Below are 27,681 nucleotides of genomic sequence, written 5' to 3'. Positions count from 1 at the left end.
GCTGGGACAGAATGGTTGATGCGGCAATTCATGTACTGGTGGCGCCTCACTTTAGTGGGCTCTGTCTCCACGTTTTCACTTTCTTTCTACTTGGCTTTCTTGTTGACGGGATGTGGTGTCATGTGGTGTGGTCTGTTCCCCGAGTCTTGTATAGCCTGTATGGGGTTCAGGTGTTTGTATGTGAGTGCTGGCTTCTGTAATCACTCAATTCCCCATCCCTCACTACCTCATGTTCTTTGAGACTGCTGTTGGGCAGTCAGACGTGCGTAATGCTATCCTGTTTTGTCATCTTGATATCTCTTGAGTTGAGTAGCTTGTTTGTTTGCTATGCAATGTGCTTTTCATGGTCCCTGCTGTAGCAGGACAAATCTCTGGTCTCTGTTTGCATGTTTCGGGGGCGCCTCTCAGCCTTCCCTTCATCTTTGGTCTCCAGCTTACATCTATGCGAGTCCTATGGTCCAGTGGACTTGGGCAAGAGCTATTTGCTGCATTTGGACCAGGCTGACGGCTTACTGGTGTCTGCTATCAGGTGCTCAACTTGTGCTATGCTGTGGTTTTGTGTATGGATGGCAGTATATGCTTTGTGTCCATCAAGGAGGGCTTTCAGCTCTAGCAGTCATGGATAATGATTGGTGTCTTGTGCCTGTATTTAGTAGATTGCTATTCCTATTCTTCAAGATATTGGACACCATCTGATAGTATTCACACATTGGTCTTGCTTTTATTTTGCTTTATTGCTCTCTCTGTACCAGGAGCACTTTGAAAGTTGTGTGTGTGTGGTAGGGGGTGAGGGTAACACGCATTTGATGGACAGTTTGTGCATTGGCTCTGTTTCATCCCCCAGTCTGATGTGGTGACCGATAGGCTCACTGTGGCCAAGCTTGTTTTGGCCCTTGGCTTGGTTTCTGTTTGTATGTCCTGTCCTGCTTGGCCGAATGTGTAGGAAACTGGCTTTTTGTTGCAGTAGTCCCCCCCACTTTCTTCCTGGTATTTGATGCAATTTTGACTGGAGTGCACTAGGATCCTCCTAACCAGGTCCCCAGTGCCAGAGTTCTTTTTTCCAAAACAAGATAACAGGTCAATTGATCCCCAATTGGCAAGGCCTATTGCACCTCTGTAAGTCCCTAGTAAATGGTACCCGTGGTACCAGGGTACTAAAGAAGGTCCATAAGAGCTGCAGCATAGCTTGTGCCACTCAAAGTGAGACAACATAAAACTCATACGGATTGCCACTGCATGGTGCATGATGAGGTGCTCTAAACAGTAAAAACACAACATGGCACACACCTTGTGTGCCATGTCCCCTTATACTGTATGTAATATTTGTAAGTCACCCCAGCAGCAGGCCTTGCAGCCACAAGGCAGGGTGCATTATATTACATGTGAGGACAGATCTGCATGAGAAGATATGGCCCTATGTTGGCCAGTTCAATTACTGACAGTACAAGTGAACAGGGAAGCCATTTTGAGGTATATACTGGGCACTGTCAAAATGAGTTTCCCAGCTACATAATGACTTCACTGAAACCTATGGTGCTTGGTATCAAACACCTCATATTAATAAACCCACACTGATTCCAGTGATGGATTTATTAATACATGCACTCATAGGTAGGTATCCCCTGAAAATCTACCTATTACTAGTGTACTGGCTGACTTGTCCTGACCAGCCTGCCTCCACAGACGAGTTTCTGATCCTCGGGAGGTGAGCTCCTACACTCTCTGAGGTCGGAAACAATGTCTGCTCTCTCAGGAGGTGTTGTCACCTCCTCCAAGCAGGATGACTGGTAATCAGCATATCAAAACAGGAGGCTTTAAAGGCCCTTTGATTTGCAACCATGGCTCCCTTCAAATAGGGGAAATGCTTCCCCTTGCCCAGGGTGCATTTGGCACCAGGACAGGTGGGACAATTAGCTATTCAGGCACACCCTCAGGCTAGTACCATCCCTAAGGTGGGCTACCTGAAGTGCATATGACTAGAAAAATTGCACCATCTTGGTTTTTGGTGGAATTAGGTCCTCTGCATCATGGTAATGCCCACTTCACCCAGGAAGTGGTCATAAAGATGGTGTAGTCACCCTATAGGTAGTTAGCCCATGGGGCTATTACCTGTCATTCCCTGTAACATCCCTATATACTGTACATAGGTGGCACACCTGATTCTAGGAACCCATATTCAACAGACATGAAGGAGTGGACAAAGAAGAGTGCTGACACGAGAACAGAGGAGCAGCAACTGTCTTGGTGCTGCCCCTGCCAGCCTCCTACTGGCCCCGACAATTATGGAGAAACCGACTTGTACTACCACTGTGCAGACTCCAAGAAACCTACAGGGTGCCAGTGCTTCGCAAATCACTAGAGCACTCCTTTTAAGGGGGGGAGCTACTCCCCTGCAGCTTCAGGCACCAAACCAATACAGGAACTACCAGTGCTGCAGCCACTCAGGAAGAGGTTACTGTGCTCCCACAGGTCACATCTGTCCTCCCTCCAAGTGTGGGGACACCGAGATTGACTGGAGCTGCACAGTGCCAATACCTGGGTTACCATACCCCTTGCAGCAACCAAGGCTTGTTGTATCCAGCCAGACACCAACGCTGAGGAAGACCGACCTGTACATCGAGGGACTTCAGGGAAAGTGAGTCCCAGCTGTCCTGTTTGCCCTTTTTCTGTAGAACCAAGACAAAGAGTGAGCCTCCGACCGCCGCCATCAGACACCTCAAAGTACCTCTCCACCTGCACCCCACAGCCCAAGTCTGAGGGAGGTGACATGCCAATGGGGTCATGAGACCCTCAAAGGCTTATCCCATCACTGAGTTTGACCAGACTGGACTCCTAGTCACCGCCGGCAGCCTCTTTGTGCAGGACTCCTCAATAACAAGTGTGCAGGCCTACCTCAACCGACAATGCTTCCGAAGTGACCTGTTGGAGCTGCCTTAATCCTTGCCCCATACTTATCTTAACCCCAAAAGAACAGTCCTGTAAGTCAGTGCTCAGTGCCCAAATGTAGTATATGTTCCTTTTCGAGTAGGATAACATTAGGGCACCCAATGCTGAAAAGCACTTCTGCACATGGACATCCCACTGCCTCCCGAAGTGACCTGTTGGTGCTGCCTTGGACCTTGCCCCATACTCACCTTAAGTCCTGGAGAAGAGTCCCGTATGTTGCTGACAAGTGCCCAAATGCAGTATATTTTTTTACCCAATAGGATAACATTGTCGCTCTGGAAATTGCAGTGTGTGAACTTTTGAAACCTATAAAAATTAATATCTCAAAGTACTTACCCGATTCCAATGATCTTGGTATTTAAATTCATATAAACGTTTGTGTTATTTTTATAAATTGGTGTTGGATTTCTTTATTGTATGTGTCATTTACTGCCTTTGTTTGTGCAATAAAAGCTTAGCACGACCCTCTGATAAGCCTTCTTGCTCACCCACACTGCCACTAAAGAGAGCATTTAAGTTATAATTTTTGCCTCTCCCAGCCAATTGGGGTTTGCCTGGACTCTTTACACAGTGTACCTCATTTTGGCCCACTATATAAAGAACCATCTTCCTACAGAACGACAGTGTGTTTCTAGACCTTTTTCTGTTATGCTCATGTACGGGTGTGTAGTACTTGTTTTTGCCTACGTATGTCTTGGCTTTGGCAGGCATTGGGATTAATACTATTCTGATTTTGCTACATTAACTTTAAATGAGAGTGGTAACATCTGCAACTCACCTAGGATTTTCTTCTGTAATACTCAAGTTTAATTATCGGCCTACATATTTATTGACATATCATGAAGGTAAGTTGTTATGGAGTAAAGAATAGAAAATCTATACTTTTTATGTATGCTAAAATTAACAATATTTAGAAGTCAGTGTTGTGGAGGTTTTTTTTTTTACCTCGAAATTGTGATACACAACCTTCAGAAGATGGCATGGCTGTTAATTGCTTGTCTCTGACGTCTCTTGTTCTTTGCGATGCATTGGTTTTGCCTGTGCTTTCAGGGCATTCTATCCAAGGTGCAGCAAGTGCATTGGCACTGGGGCCCAATGATGTGAGAAGCGCTGTAGCCCAAATTATTTCTTCCTTTTGGCTACCTAGTGGTGTGCGGAGGATGCAATCTTGCTTGCCTCTATTAGTGCCCATAGCCCCCTTTTTATGCCACTGCTGTGGCTGCTCTCATATGCTGGAAGTTACTGGGCAAGGTAAGGGCCTGGTTTACATGACATAATGTGCATTTCTAAAATGCATGTTCACTCCTAGGGACATCTTGGCACTGAATATACTGAATATACATGTTCATTACTCAGGAAGCAAAAAAGAGGATGGATAAAGGAATTGAAACAGCCATCATCCTCTTAGATCTGAGTGCGGCATTCGATACGGTTGACCTAAACACTCTTAAAGATAGGATGTGGGGGATTGGAATCTCTGGAGTAGCCTTAGATTGGATCCTATCATTTACTCATGGAAGATCCTTCCAGGTGTTGGACAGATCTTGTACATCCAAACGTATCATAAGCAGCTTTGGAGTCCCACAGGGTTCTGCCCTGAGACCTCTGCTTTTTAATATCTATATGCTGCCATTAGTGGATATTGTTCAGTCATTTGGTCTGAACTTAGTATCATATGCAGATGATACTCAAATTATTGTCTCCCTCTCCAACACACAACCGGATCTGGGGACAGCATTAGGTCCCTGCCTAAAAGCAGTTGCTGTATGGATGTCGGGAAGTAAATTGAAGTTCAATGATGGAAAAACTGAGGTTATGTTCTTTGGGCAAACAAAAAATTAATTAGCTAATCCAATTAGAACAACAGGAGTGGCCACTCTCCCGCCCCCTAAAGACCTTATAAAAAGTCTTGGGTATGGTTGGACCCCCAACTCTCAATGTCACTTCCTTTGTCTTGCTTAAGACTTTGAGGAAGGTTTTAGCAATCCTGCCTTTTCTAGCCAGAAGACTGGCTATTCAGGCATTAATAGGATCACGCCTTGATTATGGCACTGCTCTGTTCATAGGATCACCAAGATACGTAATACAAAGACTACAGAGGGTGCAAAATGCTGCAGCACAAGTGCTTTGAAAAACACCCAAACAACAATCCATACGGACCGGAATCTCCTCCTTACATTGGCTCCCAGTAGCCAAAAGTATTCAATTCAAGGCATTATGCCATATTCATAGAGCTTTATACCATCAAGACCCTGAAATGCTCAAAACACTGGCCTCCTTTTACACACCAGGCAGACCTCTCAGACCCTCCTCACCTATGTTAGTCACATTTCCAACAGTGAAGAAAGCAAGATGGGGAGGAAGGTCGTTGTCATATCAAGGTGCTATACTCTGGAATAGTCTTCCTCTTAATATTAGATTAAGTTCTCAAGAGATCCCCTTTAGGAAGGCCCTAAAAACCTGGTTATTTAGAGCGTGATGTCCTATGCGGTTATGAACAGTGATGATTCTGCGTTGTAGTATAACCGATACGAGGCCCCTGGGCAGTTTAGGCGCTAAATAAGCAATTTTAACATAACATAACATAACTCAACTCATTGTTACTCCCTCTATTGATATCAAAAGGATTAAAAGATGAGTGGACATAATGGGATTCACAACTGTAACCATGAGGTCAATCATATTTCCTCAGAGTGGATGCATTGTTTCACTAAACCACCAGACCCAGGTATTTTTGCTTTGCTGCTTGCTTCGGTGTTCTCCTGGCCCTTGGTTAATGTCCCTATCTGTCTTTGACCACTAATTTAGTATTTATGTCACTAGCTCTTTTGGGCTGTTCTAGCTGATGGAGTTCTTTTCTCTGTCACACTGCTCCTTGGTGTGCAGTACTGCAAGACCTTGCCCTTATATCGGCCGGAGGAGGTAGCATCCATTTATCATGGTCTGCTTTGAGTTCTGGCTCCTTGATTGTGACAGATGCCTGCCTTTTTATTTTTAATTGCTATTTGTCCTAATTTCGTAAGACTCTTGCAGTGTATCTTTGTTGGTTCATGGGCTAAGAGTGTATTTTCTTTGCCACAGCCTTACATAGCTCTTGGTGGCCTCATGGTCTGGCTTTTCAATTCGCTAGTTTGGGCTATGCCATACTGTTTCCAAGGCTTTCTGTGGCCATGCAACACAAAAAGATGATGGACGGAATACTGAACATTATAAAACATTCACCCCAGTCACAGATCTTGGTTTAATCCATTGTTATTTTGCTCACCACGCCATTCCAGTTTGGTCCCAGCCAAATGGAAATCAGCCTTGACCCTGCTCCTCATGGGAACAGTCCAACCCAAATTGCCAGGCCTGGTCCTCCCTGGACCGGAAAACAAGCATCCTGGGATCAGTTTCTGGGTATCACCCCTCATCAGGCAGGCTATTTTGAAACTGGTGGCGTAGCGAGCACGGGACCCACGTCTGAGCATACCCTTCCCATTTAGGGCAAAAATGCAAGACAAAAAGATGACGGACGGAATGCTGAACATTGTCGGACAGTCACCCCTAGACAACAGATCTGGGTTTAATCCATTGTTATTTTGTTGCCACGCCATACCTGTTTGGACCCAAACACATGCAAATCAGCCTTGACCCTGCTCCCAGGCAGGCCAAGTCCTACCTGGACAGGAAAACAAGCATCCGGGGACCGGTTTTGGCATATTACCCCTTATCAGCCAGGCTAGCTTGAACCCGGTGGCGTAGCGAGCATGGGACCCACGTCTGGGTATTACAAAGTAATTTAATTCATTTTAAAATCTGCTTATTTCACACATAAAACAAAAGTAAACTCTGCTCACATATTTTGTGAGAGTTTACTCTTTTGCATTGGCACTCCAAATTGGTATCTTTTGTGTGGTGGAAAGCCTTATTCCCAGCCCTACAACACAACAAAGGAACAACTCGAACAGTAGCAATGCAGCTTTCACTAACACACACAAAAATAGGTAAAAGATAGGTGACAGTATAGTTTCGGTAAACACAGGTAGCTAACAACCTAATGAAGCAGTGGGAGAAGTTAAGGGAATGTTTAACAGTCTCCGTAAACACCCATAAATATACAAGAAGTACAACACTCCTAGAAAAAAGAGCCAAACCTCTACTAGAATTACTATGTCTTAATGTACTCATATATGATGATGAGACCCACCTATCTAGCTTTGTAAAGTTCATAAAAGGGTTCCACAGCTAACACTGTAAACAGCCAAGAGTGCTTCTGTTTACTATTGTACAGTCTCCTAGATATGGGTTCCCTAGGTTTGTTAAGTTTATGTTCTTTATGTCAACATGTATGCTCCCATACCTATATTAAAATTTATTGTGGGTGAGCTAAGATGTTTTTAGGGGTGGCTCCCTGCCCCAAGATTAGGAACAGAGAGTACTGCAATGGAAACCTTCTTGTCTCTTTTATCAACATTTTGTGGCGCTCGAATATTGCCCCCTGGGGACAGGAACGTCCCCAGGACTGCACACATCTCACATCAAATATTGTGAAAAAGTTCCAATTCATAGGACATGCTACCCAAGTGCATTACACATATTTTAATTCATAAGCAGGGGAAACACCTTCATTCTGCAGTAACATTGCACCTTCTTCATAGAATAGGTAGACTAATGCAAACATCCCTCCTTCAGAGGAAAAATACAGGTAGAGCAGCAGCAGTGCAAGCTTTCACAATCACAGGACACATACAAAACAGGCAGCAGTGCAAGTTTTTGTTTCCTAACAGGTTTGGTACAGGATGGCAGTAGCAAAGCAAGCTTCCCACTCTCAGAGAAGGTAACACGTGCAATCATCCATTCCAAGGAGAACAGTTACAGAAAGCAGACTAGTGCAAACTTTTATTAGTCAGATAACATCCAGTTAAGGCCTGAATTGCATGCAGGTTAGAGACAGATCTCTGGAGCAAGTGATTAATGAACTGAAGGGGATGAATGAGTGGATAAGTGAGTGAATTTGTAAGTCCAGACATCATGTTCACTAAGGTAATATGCCATGTCAACATCTGGAAAGTCCATGTGTTCCACATTTTGAGAAGTACCTTTTAAATCGTAGGTGATTGTTGTTTAGGACCGCCCAGTCACAGCCTTACTAACTATGCTCTAGACAGGGACACAGGTGGCAACCTCTTCGAAAGAGTGTTGAATGCATGCACCAGGCTTGGAGTTGCGCCTGTTCAAAATGTTAAAAGGCTGCCAGTGCTACTTAAGCTCCATTTGACTGTTCACTCAACTCTGTCATGCTTTCCTCTTCAACTCCTGCCTACTCCCAATGTCCTTACACCAGTCCTGCCTCCCTCAGTGCGCGTATGTCCTAGCCTTTCTTCCCAGCCAGGACCATACTTCTCAACTCACATCCTGAGGTGGGGCCTACCCGCATTCATCCACCAACCTCCCTTATTTTCCACCATGCTGTTGGGTGCAACAGGCACTTGGCTGCAGTGTTAGTGAACAGCAACAGAAGTTACTATTTCTCAGTTTATTGTGTTAAATTTGCCAACCTCCAAGAGAGCTGAGTGGGATTTGGTTGGATTCAAACTTGTGACCTGGTAAACCCTTTGTTCAACTCTTTTGAGCTGTTCCTCCAGCTCGCTGATCACACTTTCGTAGCTGGCAGAAGAGTGAAGCATCCCAGAGTCATCTATAAGAACTAATTCTGCTGTGTCAAATATCACATGCACTTGAATCAAGGTTTGTCCAGTGGGTTTCAAATATATGGCTCAGGGGTAAAATAATGCGATTAAAAGGCATTCTCTTTTTAAAAAGGGAGTAGGATTATTAGTTCGAAGACATGCAGTGGTGTGTCTGTTCTCTTTTGGTGGCATTAGATCCACAACTTTGATAGGGCATATGGTAAAAGCGGTAGATTTTAGAACCAGTTTACCCTGCTTTAGTCAGAAATGTCACATGCATCCTCCTACAAACCTGAGCGACACATCCTTCCTCTATTGCTTTGATGTGAAGATTGCTAAGACCATGTTTCCAAATGCTGTAGGAATAGAGAATCTGACGCAAGTTTCTGGTTGCACCTGACTAGTTATTACCCCAAGGTGCAAATTGTGCCTCCCATAAGGTTTTTGTACAAACAAATTGGACACACAAGGTATTTGCAAACCTAAAAATGGGCAATTCCATTAATGTGTGATCCCCAAGTCTAGCATATGTAATGCAGAGAAGGTCAATGATTGTATAGCTGGTAAATAATGAACTAATCCACTGAGGGGCATATTTAAGAGCCCCTGGCGCCACTGGAGTGTCACTTTTTGTGACGCTCCAGTGTAAGATCACTTGTTGTGGCATTACGCCACCTTGTAGATATGGGCCCCTCTGACGCCATTTTCTGTGTCAGAGGGGCGTGCAATGGGTGTTGCAGTGGGCGTTCCAATGCAACCCTTTACTTTTGATGCTGCCCTAGATTTTCAAGATGTCTGTGGCAGTGACAAAAACTAACGCCATCCCAGGGGTGGCGTTAGCATGGCAAAACGAGGAGGAATGTTTTTATTTCTCCTCGTTTTTTGCCTTTTCTTTGTGTGCTGCATTTAGCAGCACACATAGAAGAAGCAAAATGCCATGGACGATTGTTTAAGTGCTGGACGATGTCCCTTCCTGCACATAAACAATCATTTCAAAATGACGCTTTGGTACTTCTATGGGACACCTTCCTGCACAGAAACAATCTATCCCCTCAACACAGACACACTTGCACTATGGTGCAAGGATGCCTGCGTTGGCGCAGGCAACTAAATTTAGTGCCGGCGCAGGGGGAAATGCAGCGGTGTGACATATTCCTGTAAATGCAGCGCATCACTGCATTTCAAAAGTGGCAAAGCTTGGCGCTGCTATTTTTGTTGCAGCACCGTGCTGCGCCACTTTGGCATAAATCTGGGCCTTAGTATTTACTGTGTGCATTAGGTTTCAGCAGAAGGATGCACAATTAGATTTCCTCCACAATTCAGGACCTAAACAAAGGATCGGAGTTGTAAAAATAACAGGTATAGTTCTACATAAATACTGTCACTCCCTGAGGCATTACCAAGTAAGAGAATATTAATTGCCAGGGACTCCTCCTGTTCAGTAACCCCATCACCCAACACACTGGATACCCCCTGGATCATAGTCATCAACTGGCATTCACTCAGCATCACATTCACTCTAGTTTCCATCCTTTTCACTATCACGCGAGGACAGATTTTATTAACATGCTTGAAATACATGGTTAGTCTCGGTCTGTTTCACCAATTTGTCCCTCATGTCATTAACTAATTGTGAGAAAACTAGGCTGATTGCAGAAGCCTCCTAACTTTTTGACACATATTGTTCACTTTTTGCTGATGTTTTCCTGACTCTGATGGTGCCCTGAGCACTGCTAACAGTCCCAGGGCCTGTGCTCTGATTAAAATAATTATGCAAATTAGGCTAATTATAATTGGCAGTATTAACCTACCTACAAGTCCCCAGTATATGGTAGAGCATGTAGGTTTAGGGACCCCAGCATTGGTAGTCTACCTGCTGCTGCACTGCTGAGGTGCCCAGTGTCATTTTAAAGGCGGGCCTGCCTTGCTGGCTGCTTTTAAATAAATGTTACATGCAAATTTGACTTTGGTATTAAAAGTACTTCCAAAGTCTTAAACTACCTTATTGGTACATATAAGTGACCTCTACGGTGTTCCCTCAGGGTTGGGTGCAGTGTAACTATAAGCAGGGACTTTATAAAAGATGTTTTATTAGCCCTGGTGAAGAAAAATAACCAAATTCATTTTCCCTCATTGTAGTGGATGGCCTCAATAGGCTAAAATGGGGAGACTTTATTTTAATTATTAAGGCCTCAAGAGGAGATAGATATGTCAAGTCTGTTATCAAATTTATTGTTTAAATAATCCAACAACTTGCTATTGTTGAATTTTATTTAACTAGTCAGGGAAAGAGTTTTAGAACTCCACCTGAAAGTTGCCAACTTCAGCTCTGTAGTGCCCTTCTCTGATGGACCAACCTCTGGCAGCCTGGCCAGGCTGCATTGATGAGGTGTGAAGTGGCCTGGGCTGAAGACAAATGAAGTGCCTAGGGAAGAAGATCTGCCTCAGCAGATGGTGCAACAGAAGGGGGGGAGAGCAGCCAAACTGGTCTTCAAAGGAAGGAAGGACACTTGGAGTAGCTCAAGGCACCCCCTAACATTTCCTGCAAACCCAGATAGCCAGGTATCCCCCATCCAGGTGTGCCCCTGATTAGATAAGGAGAGGACAGGAACAGGGTGTGTTAAGGAATTTCATCCACACCAGTGGGTAGACTCGCCAGACCTAACTTCCAGAATTCAGAATCTGCTATTTTGGATTTTTAAAGAATATTGCTCTCAGAAATTGATTTTTGCTGTACTTTACAGGAAGTGGTCATCCAAGAGGGTGGTGGCCTGCCTGTGATTGGACATTTGGCTCCCCTGCTTTCCACCCCAGGAGCAAGTGTAAATATGGCAGAGCTGCACCCACACCTCAGATCCCTGCTGGAAGAAGATACTGGAGAAGAAGGACTGCCCTGCTGGATCCCTGGCCTGCACTTAGACACTGTACTCGCAAGGACTGCATCAGCTGCACACTTTGGGCTTCAACAAAAAAAGGACCTTGCCTTACTTCTACAACTCCAAGAGTGGACTCCTTGTAAGCTACAGGTACTAAGGAGCTACCCAGAGTCCGTGCATCAAGTCCTGCAAGAAGAGCCCAGCGGAGCAGCGTCCAGTGGCCATTTGAGGATTCTGACCAGATGCATTCCGGGAATTGTTGTCTCAATTCCCAAGGAGCAACTCAGAGCTTCGGGAACCTTGCATCAAGTTGTGGACACTTCAAGGACCCAAACATTACCTCTGGAAGAAGATCCAGAAGTTTGGAGACATTTGGAACAACTGTTGTAAACCACTCCATAAGTTGAAGAGGTGAATTGTGGGAGTTGTAGTCCCAGATTGCAAGAGACAAACCAGAGCCTCTGACCCCTTTGCTGGTGCTGTGGACCACTTTCCTGTATCAAGAAACACTTCTGAAAGTAAGCGTAACAGTGTTACATCGTGGGTGGCCTGAACTCTGGACATTCCCCCTGGCCAGTGGGACCTTTGTTAACCCGTTGAGCGCTGTTTGCTTCTAAGCGATATAATTACTTTTAATCTTTACAAATTCATATCTCTGGTTCCCTACATTAGAGTTTTGTTGTGTTAGTGTAATTTTTAAGATAAAAGTATAATCTATTTTCATAAATTGGATTTTTGTTGTGTTTTGTGCTTTAATTATTTACTGTTTTGTGATTTTTAAATGCTTTACACACCTGTCTCCCAAGTTAAGCCTAACTGCTCATTGCCAAGCTTCCAAGAGTTGAGCTGGGATTAATTTATTGAGACTTGACTGGACCTAGTGGTGGCTAGTGGCCTATTGCTAAGTGTAGGTACTTACCTGCCCTTACCAATAATCCACTTTCCTACACTAATACATGGATATTAGGATTTATTTGTTAGTGGTCTCTAATGGATAACTAAATATTAATGATGGCACTCAACTACGAAAGTGTGATAATGGGTACTGTGATCCCCTCCCATGCTGAGATCCCTCTGCTGAGGAAAGGTTGTATTTAAACCAATGGTGATAACATGCAAAATCATATACCTGAGAGACCAAATGTGTCTGGTATATTTCTCTTTGGTCCCGACACACCTTAAATCATTGTATTCTGGTGGCTCCTATTGAAAATTCACTAACCTATGAAGATAGGTCATTTTGCAGAGCTGCATCAAACCTCTGGAATACTATGCCCGTCAACTAGCACTCTGAATCACTTTAACTAATGTTAGAAAATTGGTGAAAACCTGCTTGTTTAACTAGTAGTTATAGTTGTTATCATCTCAGTTTATGTTTCCATTTTTGCAAAAAGATGTGTGAACATGGGTTCCAAAATAAATATTACCTTACACAATTCACTCTAGGACATCTACAAAGAGATATTTATGGATTAACACTGCCTTCTAATGTAGATTTTGCATTTTTGTTTTTCAAGCTACCTAGCTAAAATGAATACTGTTTTTTCGGTTGTAGTAAAAGCTTATATTAACAATTACTGGTCATTATGAAAAACATGATTCCATGTTTTGCATGGCCATGCATTTTTCTTTCTTTGCCTAACTGTTGGGTATTTTCTTTCCTTTTAAGGTAAAAGAGACTTTGGGGAGAAAGGTTCAGAGAACACAGTGGAGGTAAGTGTGACTCAGTAACCAAGGTAAGTAGGCTATGTAGTGACATCCCATCCCATGCTCCATTGTCTCTTGAGCTGTTCGCTAAATTCAGACAATGCATATGTCCTGGGTCAAAATGATTGGTCACATTAATGCCCCCTCCCTTTTTAGGATTGCTCCATGCAGCAGAATTCTTCCTAGCTCCATTATTTTTTTCTAAAATATATACCATGTTCCTAAATATGTTTGTGAATGTACATTTCATTAAATAGGAGTGTGGTTTGCTCACCCTTTTAACATTAAAAAATGAATTAGATTTTGATGAAGGACATGTACATAATAGTCAGAGGATTTTAAATTTTACTTTGTTCTTTCTAATTCCCATCTACTTCTTCCTAATAATCGATTCTGTACCTATACGGAAAACAGAAGTTCCTTGTGACAAATTAAGGTAGTGTGATGTATTCAAATGAATGGGTCAAATTCTACAAAAATATACAACAGTCAAAGAACTTGCGTTTACTTCCTTCCTGAGTCATTAGGTGTAGCCTGTTTGCTAAGGGACAGATTGTGGACATGCCCTAGCGTTTTCCTACGAAGCGTTGTGAAATGGGGACTGTATTGTTACAGTAAGGATGGGCTTTGGCAAGGTGATTTTTGTCCCAAAGGGCACTATGACAATAAGTAAATTAATCATAATTTATTGGTTGAATGTTTAGATCAGAGTGCCTCTAGGGCTTCAAACATGACAGACTTACATCTAACTACTGACTATAGAAACTAGTTCTATTTGATTAATAGGTTAAATTTGTACCTTACTTGGATTTCCTGAAAATCTGACTTGTCTCTGGATCTCCTGGTTATCAATTGGTTACCGCTTTCTCATTCTGTAACTTCTATTTTGTAGGTAACAGGCCTCACACTTTAAATGAATGCTTTTTCTAGTAACAGTAACTGGTGCATGCAGTGGTCACTGCCATCGTTGTCAATTGAAGGGTCTAGGGATTTCAGACTGTTTTCTTACCCCAATATTTCTCTATCCAAGTAGACACATGTTGTCTGGTAGTGAGAATATGAAGTGGCTCAGTGACCCCCTATGCAGTTTAGTATATCTTCTGTTCTACTGAAGGTGTGTTTCATTGTTGGCATGCTGAGGGGGTTGAAAGAGTAACTGTTCTTATTGTTATTTGGTTTCCTACAGCTAAAGCACAGATGCCTGCATTTGCAGAAAACAAAGTTGCCCCCAGGAGGTCTAATCTTAGTGAAAAGAGACTATTTACCCTTCCCTCATGTGTGATATTTGAAAGAACCTCCACTAGAAACAGGATGTTTTAACAGAATTACCTATTATCAGAGTATTGAAAAATATATCTATTTAAACACATACATATTAAAGTATATATTGACAGAAATCATGAACACTTCTGTAAATGCACCAGTGTAGATAATTAAAAACTGGCAATGAACCATAAAAACATTGGTGCAATGTGAACAATAAACAGTTTAGGAGAAAATGCATTGAGTAAATATAAAACAAAGGACTAAGGCCAGAGAGATTAATTTATTGAACACAAGTAAACATTAGACTCTTTACACATGAACATTTATTCAGTATTGGATACATGCTAAGTTAAAACAAAGTATGGCAGGAATAATTCATTAAGGAGGAAAATGTAAACAATGAAGAAAAAAGATTAAATAATTGTTGGCAACTGTAAACACAGAGCAGAGTATACCGAGCACACTTAATTGAATGAATGCAAACATTTTTAGTGATAGGAAATACTACTTTATTAGAGAAATGTATATAATTTACTAGGGAAGTGAAAATAATATTGGAGAAATGTGAATACTAATATAAACATGGTGATAATAATTCATTGTAGATCTAAAACCAGTTAAGGAAATATGCACAGTGTTACATTGCAGAAATGTGAACATTAAACACAGTACAGACTGAATAATTTATTGAGCAATGTAAAAATTTGTGAAAAAGAATATGCAAAATAATTGTATATTGAACAATTATAATCACTGAATGAACAGTGTCTGAACAGAATATTAATTAGTAAAGACACATATTTAATCAAAGTATGGAGCCAGTAATTAATTGTAGAATTGCAAACATGAGAAAAATTGTAGAAACACACAACGACAAAAGAAGGGAAGACATATTGAAAAATGTGAAATAGTTAATCAAAGTACAGAGGGACACCTAGTTGTAATAGAGCAAATAGTAGTTAAGCACCTTTTTCAAAGAATCATTAATTGGAGGGATGGAAGCAAGGAACAAATATGGAAAGAATATTTAATTAGATAATTGTACACATTGACAAAAGATACTATGGGGAGAATCACTGACTGGCGAAATGCAAATATTTAAATTTAATTGTAGAAGGGCGTCCAGTGAGCAATTTAAAGGACAAATACAAAATGTATAAATGTAAACACTGAACATATTATGACGATAATTCTTAGGACACATTATGATAATAATAAAGGTATAAAAAAGTATTATAAAAATGATAAAAGTGAACATTTGGAAACGTTAATATTGAGCAAAGCATAGAAAGGATATGGTATTGTTGGAGTTTAATATTTAACAAAGCATAGGAGGAATTTTTTACTCAGCTTTTTGTGTGCAATTCTATTCAAGCTACTATGAGCCCAGATATTTTCAGCAGCACTTTAAGCCTAGCTAAGCCCTTTCCATCCACTCTTAAAACATTAATATGTGACGTTAGTCTGCATGTGTTTTTTTCTATTGAGATCGGACCCACTATTTTCTAATATGTCACCTACTGCAGCATTGAGGTATCAATGGATGAGATGGTAATGCCTGATGGGATCAGTTCCATTCCTTAACCATCAGTCCCTGTGACTACCATTTTGGATAAATAATAAACAAGCAATTTTATACCTGTCTTTCACACTCAGGCTTCATAAGCTCTAACAAACACATGCACGAAAGAGTAAACATGTGCACACACATTCACACACCAACAAACACACAGGCACAAATTTCCACCATTTGTATATTCACAGCTTTGCTCTACTAACAAAAGTCAGAATAAAAAAAAAAGCTGCTACATCATTTCTCATCTGTCTCACATTTGTCTTACATTCAATATCAACCTCGTGAAATGCAGTGGTATCCAGCAATATTGATACTTAGAATATACAGATGAGTAAAAGCGTTACAGTATGTTTAATGCTGTCCTACAGTATGCAATTCTGTCACAAAAATTAGTCCACTTATTACAATATTTTATTCAATGTCATCTCCTATATGTTATGATGTAGTATGATATATCTTTTTCTACACTGGACTATCCTTTCCACAATTATACATATCATATCTGACTTACCTTGTGTTACAACATTTAATTTATGGCCTGATTAAGTTTGAGTCGTAACGTGCTAATTTGCCATTGCTGCACTGTACCTGCTTCAGCCAAGGTGGCACAGACACATCTGCCACATTTAGTACAGTCCACCAAAGTGGGGGACATATTTCTTTCAAAGTATCTATAATTGACACTGGAGGAGCCATATTATTAAAGAAGCACAATGGTGGAATATCAACTGATGTCAAACACTGATGATCAACTTTCTGTTTGTAGTTGTGGGTAATGGAAAGGTTCATCATATGTGTTCACATATTGCACCTCCCTAACATGCTGTGATGTGTTATTTTCTAATGTGCATAACCATTGCACCAGACAGCAGAGTCCAGTGAACTTCCTGGTGCAGGAGGGCCACCATGTGCTTCACTCTGGACAGGGGGAAACAGTTTCTCAGGGGGAGTGGATGATACCATTTTTTGTGTGTTTTTCTTTCACTGACCTCCATTTAGTCAGCCCCAAACTTTTAAAGGTTTTTCCATATCATTTAGCATGAAACGGGATATATGGCTAAATAAAAAATGATAGTATTATTGGCCGAAGCAAAGCAAGGTATCATCATTATTGGTACAGTTAGGGCCAATGTTTCCTTACACACTTACCTAAATGGCGACATATTCTATACAATGTGTCATATCATCAGAAATAGACTAATTTTGTCAATTGAATATTTTCACTTCTAAACCCTCAACCAAAGAATGTCAATTCTTTGTAATAATATAGTTTGTTCGCTACTATATGATATACCTATCTACATTAGAAGATACACTCCAGTTATTCAGTATAACGCATGAGAAAAGGATCCATATCATATTTTCAACTTTTGCCTTTTATACCGTATTGTTATTGTTGGCATTTGTCATTTGCTATCCTTATTCTACTACTATCATTACAACACACCATATCCTTTCTGAAAGTATGTTTTCCATCATATATAAGTGTCATATTCTTTCCTAATGTGTGCTGCACTCTTGTATAATTATCAAGATAACCCAATCTGATCCTGTAACATTTTTTCATATAGGCGCCTATGCCATCTCTTATAGTTTGATACAAAACATGTAAAATTGCCTACAGGATTCCAGACTCTTACTATATTTTGGCATTGTGTCTAATACAGTTTGGGAAATACTTCCCTAACAAAAATCCCAATCTCGGGATATGTAGTTTCTACTCCTGCTGTTATGCCATTGAGATATGCAGTCAATCATAGCTAACTGAATTAGCAGTGATGGCACTTCTGATTTGCTTTAGAAAAATAATGCTGTAGGATACTTTCAAAATACAATTTGTTTTTTAACAAAATGACTTATTTCTGAAGTATGACAAACAGCTTCTTACACATGGCACATATATTTCCTCATCTGATCTACTATTTGCTACAATGTAATAGGTATATGTTAATAATTTAATGCATATTGACAAAAAAAACTTCACAGATAGTGCCATGATATTTGCTCTTCTAATTAATGAATGAATTAATTTGTTTATGTATTTATCAGTTTATTTGTGTAGTTTGTTGAGTACTGGCTTGTGATTTTGTCATATTGTTTTCCACTGCATTCCATATTGTCAACTATGACGTGCTATAATTTCCTTCAACGTGACACTTTCTTTATGTTGTTACACGTCATATTCGTTTATACTGCATAGTCAAATATTTTCCTTTCTATAATACGTCATTTTCCACAATATAACATATGCAGTCATACATTATAACATTTTCTTTTCTACACTCTAACATCCAATTTCATGACATATGAAATGACTTACAGCTGTGGAAAATTATTTCCTGCAATGTATCTTTACCTTAGCTGCATAAAACACATTCTTTACTATAATGAGCATGTTTAGCTGATGTTTGCTGTAGTATTTATTTCATTTTTCATAATCTTTTCAAGAGGACAGTACTTTCTTTTCAGTATGTCATATAAATTGCTAGAGTATGCCATATCACTTTTAATTTTTTTTGTTTTTTGTCATTCGATTACACTTTCTAAAATATTATGTAGATATCCTATAATGACATTCTATTTCCCAAAATATGACATAATTCTCGAAATTTGACATACTATATTTCTCATTCCTGTGTGACATAATTTTCTACCGCATGACAAACTATTTCCCACATTCTTACATTACGGCATGTCATTTCCTAAAATAGATCTTATTATATCATTCATTTTCTTAAATTAAAATGATATATCTAACTTCTTGAATTAATATATGCTCCTCCCTACAATGTGCAATGTAATTTCCTACAAGGTTGCATATTATTTTCTACAATATGACATAAAGTTTTTTACATGATGACCAACTGTTTTCAGGAATATTTCATATGATTTCCTCTAACATGGTACACTGTTTTCCAAAACACCACATGTAATCTCCTACAATCAGAGATAAATTCCCCATGCACTTTCCTAGATCTTGGCTTATCCTTTTCTGATGAAATAGCATTTTCTTTGCTACATTATCATACGAAATAGAATATGACACACTATTTAGTTTTGTATGGCATACCATTTTTCATAATGACAAAAGATTTACTACTGTGCCCGACACCACTTACTACATTATAACATTGCATTTTATACAGTATAGCTCGTACCTACAGCATTACCGTACACTACAGTATGCTGCATAATTTCCTAGAATGATACAACATTCTTTACAATAATATAATATATACTGCAGTGACGTTGCCATAGCAGCCTTATGGCACAGCATTTTCCATAGGGTGACAGATTTTCCTATAGTAGATCTTATTGTTTTCTTGTGACGTTAAGTTCAATTAGTCATTGAAATGCAACGTAATATTGATACAGCTATGTAAGCTACTAGATTAATGTCTGATGATAGGTTCTTAGAAAGTTAATCCAGAAATATCACTGAATGCCACTGTATTTTCAAAACACATTTACCTGAGTGGGGAAAACCACCATCCAAGGACGCTCCACCATAGTCCAGTACCTCTCATCGACCATCTGAAGGAAAGTGGAACGCTCAAGCAACCTTGATTTGGTTGCTGTCATGATCACAGCAAGACTCCTGATGTAAGAGTACTCCTGAGAAGTGCATGCAGTGAATGAAAAATACATTAGTGCAGCCTCACGCTCTGTCTGCACATTCTCTCTGGAAGGAGAAATGGCACAGATCCCTTCTAGCTGCCGCAGAAAACACCTGGAGCTGGATGTTTCACCGCTCTTAGTTCTTCCTGTTTGATTGGCGGTCGTGGGCAGACTTTACTGGATGGAGAATGAGCATCCCTGGTCGGTGGCATTCCCTAGCCAGGTATGTGACCTCATACACTTAAAGATGTGAGTGGCTTTCCATACATTAGCATTGATGGTAAGTACAAAGCAGTATGTTTAACCCTGGCCTTTGCTATCACGTTTTGCAGTTTGACACCCAGAGGGCAAAGCTTCTTCAACTGATACGCCAGGATTTGCAACAGGCCTTGACAAGAGCGCAGCATGGGGACACTGGTGTGGACCCTAGGCTTCCTGACAGCTTACGTTTGAGCCGCGCTGGTTATCGGGACAGTGGAGGGAGCTGCTGGGAAATCCTGAACCTGGACACAGTGAGGCAATTACAAATGCATGTGGTCCAACCTTATATTGGGCGCATAGGGCTGATTGCCAATTTGGGGTTTTGATGAAACGTTTTCTCTTGCAGTTTGACGGCTGCTCCCTCCAGCTGCTGAAGCAGGAGGTGAAGGGGGTGATGCATGCCGATTGCGGGGGACGCCAGTGGCGCCGTAAGAGATGCTCTCCCTGCCCCCATCAGCACGCCACTTTGATTCACCCAGATCCACAGCACCAGATGTGATATATTGTTTCTTTGGTCACTGGATGTGCTAGCCACAATAACAATAAAATATATTTAGAAATAGATTAAGTAGTGGCACTTGTAATTTCTTTGTTTGTAAAGTCGTGCTCTAGTGTTGTTGCATGGAAGCTGTGTACATGAGATGCATGTTTCACAAATATACCAGACTCAAATATGTTGGTAGTGCCAGCTTGTTGATGGAAGCACTTGGTCCATAGATAAGGGAAAAACTAAACTTGCAGTCACCCACTTTTCCAGATTTCTTGCACCTCCCTCCCCCACCACCACCACCACCACCACCACCACCTAACGACACCATGTGCACGCTGTATTTACAATACGGTGCACCATGGCACATATTTCCATAATAGTGTCATAATATATGATGCTATTGTGGCTCTTTGTTGGATTAGCACCATAAATGATGGCGATAGTGCTGCAAAGCTCTAGGGAGGTCCATATGTTATTATGGGCCCGTCACTTCAAAGCCTTCCCCGAGCAGGCCCTTTGTGTTTTAATAGACACAGCCATTATTTCATTGTGCTTAGGTAATGTAAACAGGTGGAATCTAGTATGCCTGCTGAGCTGATCGAATGTCCTCAAAAATCCCTGCATTGCTCTTACATTCTGCTAAGGTTAAAGTAGCTTGGGCATAATCAGGCTATGCTATGTTACTTTTTTAGTTATTTATTTGTTTTATTTCTGCCTGTGTTACAGCACTAGAACTTAAGTTACTGTTGTGCTGCGGCTAGTACAGGGACAGGTTCAATACAACAGATCTGTTCACTCTCCTTAATAGACTATGCACTAGTTCTGTGAGAGGCAATTGAGGCACCTAGGTGTGGTGGTGTGTCGCTATGTTGTGACTGAAATATTGACCTACAAAAATATCACATCTACCATATCGACTACCACTATTGTCAAGGTAACGTGTAGCGGTAAGAATACATTTACTAACCTTGGCTTTACAGTAATGTTATATGTATAGTGGAAGGAATAATTTTGCAGGTCAATATTTCAGCCACAATATAGTGTTTTATTACCCCTATGGTCAGAGAAAAAGTGGGACTTGCAGAGCCCCTGAAGGTGATGAGAAATTGTGTATTTCTGAGCCGGAGTGAAAGATTGTCCTAAGGGATAGGGATATCTGACTGCTCTTTCAATATATTTGTTTAAACTTTGTTTTGAAATCGCTAACCCTCCTTGGGATGTTTCTGAGCATTGATTTTGATAATCACACAGAGATAGAGGTGGTGGTTGATTCATCACCTGCAGAATGACAGAAACTTAGCTAGGGAGTCCAACTGGAAAATGTCAGTTTTGAAATCTTTTTGGAATTTCATGGGATCTACTTTTCTGAAACCGTAGGGTGTTAACTTCGTGTGTTTTTTAAGATCAGGAATATTAACTCACTTGAGGGCTGCATTTTTCAACAAGCACATGAAAAATCTGCTTTCGTTATTTGTTAATGTGTGGATGATTGGCTAGTAGGATAGTATGAACTTGGATAGACAGTTTGGCACTCTGCTGTATAGGGACTTATGAAGAAGACAAGGGGTTTAAAATTTGTCCCATTAAAATACTGCAAGCCAGTGCTCTGACTTTATGCTTGAAGCAATATGGTCAATGTATTGCAGATCAAAGATGTGGCTACTGGCATGACTTTTTTGACCCTGGTTTTGGCTTGTTGGTCACTATAAATAGTGTTATGGTAATTATATGAGAGTAGACCACAGTGACTAGATAGGCTTTTCTGACACAGCTGAGTTATGGGGTGAGGAAGAGGAAAGTCATACATTGCAAATATTTTGAGAGTCCAGATACAGCCCAAGAGCAGTGGTGTAACTTTAGGCCCTACAGCCCTGTGTTGCAGGGTGCGCCGAGCTTCAGGGGACCCTCGGGCTCCTGACAGTCGGCGGCTGAGTATCGGGCTTTGCAGGGGTGACCACTCAAGTTTCGTTACACCACTGCTGAAGAGGTGTGTGTGGGGGGGGTGGCCAATTGAAATGAACTAAGATTTGACTGGGGCTTTTTGAACTATGGACACCGAATCTGTTATGATGCATACATTATAGACATTGTCAGGAAAATCATGCCCTACTAGCTTTCTTCTGCATGCTTAATTTTTCTGACGTGAATCTTGCTATTTTCAATGTGCAGAACAGATTAAAGCTGGCAGAAAGGTTTAGAAGAGCTATCATGTAGATATTGACATGGACTTCCAATTGAGTAATTATGCAGATTTTGGTGGACATGATGAGGATGAATGCCACTTTAACTTTGTGTGTCTTGTAAGATCGGGAATATTAACTCAGTAGAGGGCTGCATTTGTCATTTCCATTCAACGAGGAGAACCGGTGAATAATATGTGACATTCTGCAGACAATGATAATGGATGGTGCTGAAAGATCAATGAATATCAGAGTAAAGGATTTGTCCTGGGACAAGATGTTTCCACATTTTAAGGGGTGAATAGGTGGAGGGGATTGGAGGATAACATGTCAGCGTAGAGCGTAAGGAAGGATTTTATTTGACAGGCATAATAAGGTATTTGTCTGTCAGGCAGAGGACAGTGAAAGCAATTCTGAGTTTCATAGGGATACAGACTGTCTGTTTTCCAGGCCTGCATGGGGTTTTGTAGTCGAGCTGGTATTCCGTGCAGCATAGATGCTATTGGATTAGGTTGGTTTATAGGTTACTAAGAAGCTACCAAAAGCTGTGTTTATTGGAGGCAAAGAGGTATTTTTTAGTTGTCCTGTTTGAGTGCGGGGACTTTAGTTAGAAACACTTTTGTGGGAGTTATCCTATGAGACTGGAACAGCGAATGGTGAGCAAGGACTCGGTGAGTGAGGAGAAATGGAGAGGGGCCATTGAACATGAACGGGAGGTATAGCGGATTCCCTCTGTTTTGGTGTTATTAGAGTTTGGACTGCTTCTATGGTTTTCATTCTGTTGATGGCATGTGCAGTTTCATCTCGCGAGTTGGCGACTTTTGGGTGTACTTGTGCGTTTCAAGTGTGAGATTGGCAGATGAGTCCAAGTTTCCTAGAAATGTATGAGAATAGTATATAATTGTTGAAAATCTTGTGGGAGGGAAAGTAGTTCTTGTGGATGGCCATTACAAGATTGAAACAGAGCTGATTCCACTTTAGGGCTGCTGGATTTACTGATACTAACTTGAATAATAAAGGTCAATCTCATATGGCAACAAATCATCTTAAATACAAACATTAAAATAAGCATAAAGCAACTGATCATCACATTATATTTCTGCAAATATATTTTATTGCAATTATTTTTTGCAATATTTCACCTATTTTTCGTGACGGTGACACATATTACTCCTTTTACAGCTTCACCTTCCACTAGCATGGATGTCCCTTCCTTAACTCTCTGGATTTTATTTACTTAAGTTGGTTTAACGATAATATATAGGCGGAATGGAGCGCATTCCAAGGTCCACCAGTAACGGTAAATGTGGGAATTGCCATGCTCCGCCCATGGAATGCCTCCCTGGGGCAGAGTAACACAAGCCAGTGTGGCATTGTTTTTAACTTTTTCTTTATGTCATGCAGGACTCTTGTGGGATCTCGAATAGTAAAAACGCCTTAGATAAGTTCTCCATACGCTCCATTAGGAATGCATATTGTTGCCCTTGTTTTTGAGAGGAAGTGTGTAACAGATAAGTACTTTAAAGAGTAGATGGTTAATTTTTAAAGCTACGATCTTGCTGGACTTTCATCTGAGAAAGAGGTCAGGAAAGAAAGGGTAGTCGATGTACACACCCTACTATGCAATCTCATTATCTGAGCGAGAGGTCTGACAGGAGAGACCAGTCCATGGACACACCTTAATACACACATTCTAATATGCACAACCATCATTTTAGAGAGATGTCTCAGCAAGAGAGTAATGTCTCTTAGCACACTCTTTTATGCGCACCCGTCATGTGAGACAGAGTCTGTCAGAGTCACCAGATCCTCGGGGTCTGTGCACGTTCCCAACACGTCCACCACTGAACAGCTCCAAGACTCTGATAGATAAATCACAGAGACTGAGAGAGTTCAAGAGGGGAAGAGGGGATTAAGAAGGGAACAGCTGGGAAGGAGACTTGTAGTAAGAAAAAGGTTAGAACACACAATATGAAAATTATATCTCCTGAAATCAATACTAGACTATGATTCTAAGCCTAGTCACTCTGAAAACATGAACAATCTAAGAGTTAAGTTTAAAATGACTACGCTTCAAGATGACCGGATACCTGTAGGGGAATCAAGATGAATTAAATGAAAACTTTCTTATTCAAGTACTTTCCTTTACATGAGAATCAGAAAAAACATTCTGACAAAATTTTAAACCAGTCATATAAATCCTGTTTTGAGAATGTATACTAGGACCATACAATATTGCATCTAGAAACTTTGCCCTTCTGTGTACTCTTAAAATGTTTCAACACAAATTGCGCATATTGCAGATATAGAGATATCTATATGTATATGTATATATATATATATATATATACATATATATATCTCTATAGTAAACACCATAAAAGGATTGTGCACCATGAATAACACAATATGGATTCAGGAAACAAATCACATAACTTGTCAACTTGAATATTACATAATAAATATCTTAGAATAGTAGCATACAATAAACAACTTGAATTAAACTTGAGGAGAGAATTGTGCGTCTTGCCAATTTGAGTGTTACCATGTAAAATACCAAGAAATGGTAGCACGCAATGAATATCAAAGTCAAATCATCATTAATCGAATCGCGCGTCTTGCCGATTCGTAAAACACGATGTAAATGTCAAGGAATAACAGCTCACAATAAATAACAAGATCAAAATACAATGAAACGAATCGCGCTTCTTTTGCCGATTCTTAAGCCACCATGTAAAATGTCAAGAAATGATAGCGCACAATGAACAACAAAGTTAAATGGTCATGAAACGAGTTGTGCGTCTTGCCAATTCGTAAAACATCATGTAAATGTCAAGAAATAGTAGCGCGCAATGGACAACAATGTTTAAACACCATAAAACGAATCGCGCGTCTTTTCCGATTCTTAAGCCACCATGTAAATGTCAAGAAATGGTAGCGCGCAATGAATAACAAAGTCAAACCTTTATGAAATAAATCGCGCATCTTGCCTATTTGTAAACTACCATATAAATGTCAAGAAATGGTAGCGCGCAAGCAATCTGTTACTCATTTAAGAATTTAAACCAAGAATATGAAAATTCTAAATAACGGTGTCGGAACAGTCCAACCACCGTCTTACCGCCTGGAACAATGATCACCAAGGAAGGATTAGGGCAGAAGACTGGAAGATCCAAATAGGCCTCCGGGACAGGAGCTCAGGAATAATCTGCTGCTCTGCACCAGGACCTCTGAATAGTGGGCACTGGGAGTTGGGCTGGCTCTCTTTTATAGAGTCTTGGCCCAGCCCAGAACCACGCCCAGGCATGTTGCAGGGAAAGTCTCTGGAAGGCCCTGGAAAGGGGCCACACCCTAACACACTCTGAAAACCTGCAGCAATACATTGCAAAGGAACAGTATTTGTAAACATATTAAAAATAAGTTTTCAGGATTGAACTCTGCAATGCAAAAGATTAAACCACAACGTATCAGCACAATGCATAAATTACTTTGTTTTGAGAGTGCTGGGTTTTTGCATTTTTGTCGCCAATAGAGCACGTACTGCTCTGGTGTTGACAGTACTCCCCTCTCCCAGACGCGCTCTAGGGCCTGGTTTGCTTGGATTAAGACGACGAAAGCATCTCACAATTACTGGAGCATGAACATCAGATGCGGAAACCCATGAGTTACTTTCAGGACCATAACCTTTCCATGAGATTAAGTACCATAGATTACGCCCTCTCAGTGTAGAATCCAACACTTTCTTGACTTCATATTCTTCTTCCCCTTGTACTAGAACAGGAGCTGGATGAGGGTGGACCTTTTGGACTGCCTTTTTCAAGAGGGAAGTGTGAAACACTGGATGAATCCGTAAGGATCTGGGCAATTGTAGTTTATAGGTCACAGGATTGATTTGCTGAAGGACAGTATAAGGACCTATGAATTTAGGGTTAAACATGTGCTTCTTCTTGAAGTCTATATGTTTTGTGGAAAGCCACACTTTGTCACCTGGTTGATATTGCGGTCCCTCACAATGTTTCTTGTCATAATGCCTTTTATATTTTTGTTTGGCTTTATCTAAATGCTGTTGAATCAGTTTCTGGCTTTGATGTAAATGCTGAATGGTTTCTGACACAGCTGGAGTAAGAGAACTTTCTTGAGGAATTGTGATGGGCAAGGTGTCAGGATGATAGCCAAATAAACCAAAAAAGGGTGTAACGCCAATAGAAGTGTGGAATGAGTTATTGCAAGCTAACTCAGCTAACCAGAGCATAAATGTCCAAGAATGAAGTGCCTTTTCAGCGTAGGCACTTAGGTATTGTTTCAAATTCTGATTTAGTCTCTCCGTTTGACCATCTGTTTGAGGATGGTGACTAGTAGATAGCGTAGATGTCACTTGGAGTGTTTTACACCATGTCTTCCAGAAATTGGAGGAAAATTGTGACCCCCGATCGGAGAGGATAACCTTTGGCAGTCCATGATAACGAACTACTCTGTTCAGTAAAATAGTTGCCAATTCACTAGAAGTGGGCAATTTTTTACAGGTGATAAAATGTCCATATTTTGTGAGACTATCTACTACCACCAGAATTACTGAATGCTGTTAAACCACTGGCCGACCGGTAATAAAGTCTAAAAAAATGTGCTCACATGGACGACTTGGGGTTGGAAGTGGATGTAACAACCCTTTTGGTTTTGAATGACTTGTTTTAATGCCAGCACAAACTTCACAGTTGTTTACCATTGCTTTTACATCTTTTGTTAGGGTAGGCCACCAAAAATAGCGTTGAATCAGTTCAAGAGTTTTAGGAGTATCTGGGTGACCTGCCGTAGGTATAACATGCAACCAATGAAACACTATCTTGCGAAGTTTGGTAGTGGGTACGAACAAACGAGCGTCATGAAAGGGTAAACCTTGCTTGATTGACCTTTTGGGATCTGCTTGGGCCCATGTTTGCCATTTATCAACAGTGAAAGAGTTGCAAATTTCTTCAAAGAAATCTTCAGTTTTTATGATACATAGAACCTTGTCAGGAGCAATGATAGCTCTGGAGGCTTGAAATGCAGGCAGCGTGGTAGACTCTTGATGGGACAAGGCGTCAGCCTTGCG

The 27,681-nt window shown here is 40.8% G+C and overlaps 1 protein-coding gene across 4 annotated transcripts in view; it reads left to right on the top strand.

Moving 5' to 3' along the window:
• IQSEC3 (IQ motif and Sec7 domain ArfGEF 3) overlaps positions 1-27,681 on the top strand; it is an 892,834-nt gene that overhangs the window by 843,130 nt on the left and 22,023 nt on the right. For 2 of the 4 annotated variants that reach the window (XM_069228145.1, XM_069228144.1), the window contains exons 13-15: positions 13,164-13,207; positions 19,994-20,173; positions 20,269-20,479. In XM_069228145.1, coding sequence (XP_069084246.1) covers positions 13,164-13,207; positions 19,994-20,173; positions 20,269-20,421 — 377 coding nt within the window. In that variant the 3' untranslated portion in view covers positions 20,422-20,479. Of the gene's footprint in view, positions 1-13,163; positions 13,208-19,993; positions 20,174-20,268; positions 20,480-27,681 lie in introns of those variants that run through there. The other 2 variants (XM_069228143.1, XM_069228142.1) reach the window with 1 other exon arrangement.

This window comes from Pleurodeles waltl, chromosome 4_1 (assembly GCF_031143425.1).
Source record: "Pleurodeles waltl isolate 20211129_DDA chromosome 4_1, aPleWal1.hap1.20221129, whole genome shotgun sequence".
NCBI lineage: Eukaryota > Metazoa > Chordata > Amphibia > Caudata > Salamandridae > Pleurodeles > Pleurodeles waltl.
The sequence above is the reverse complement of the archived record's forward strand: the minus strand, read 5'-3'. Positions and strand labels throughout refer to the sequence as shown.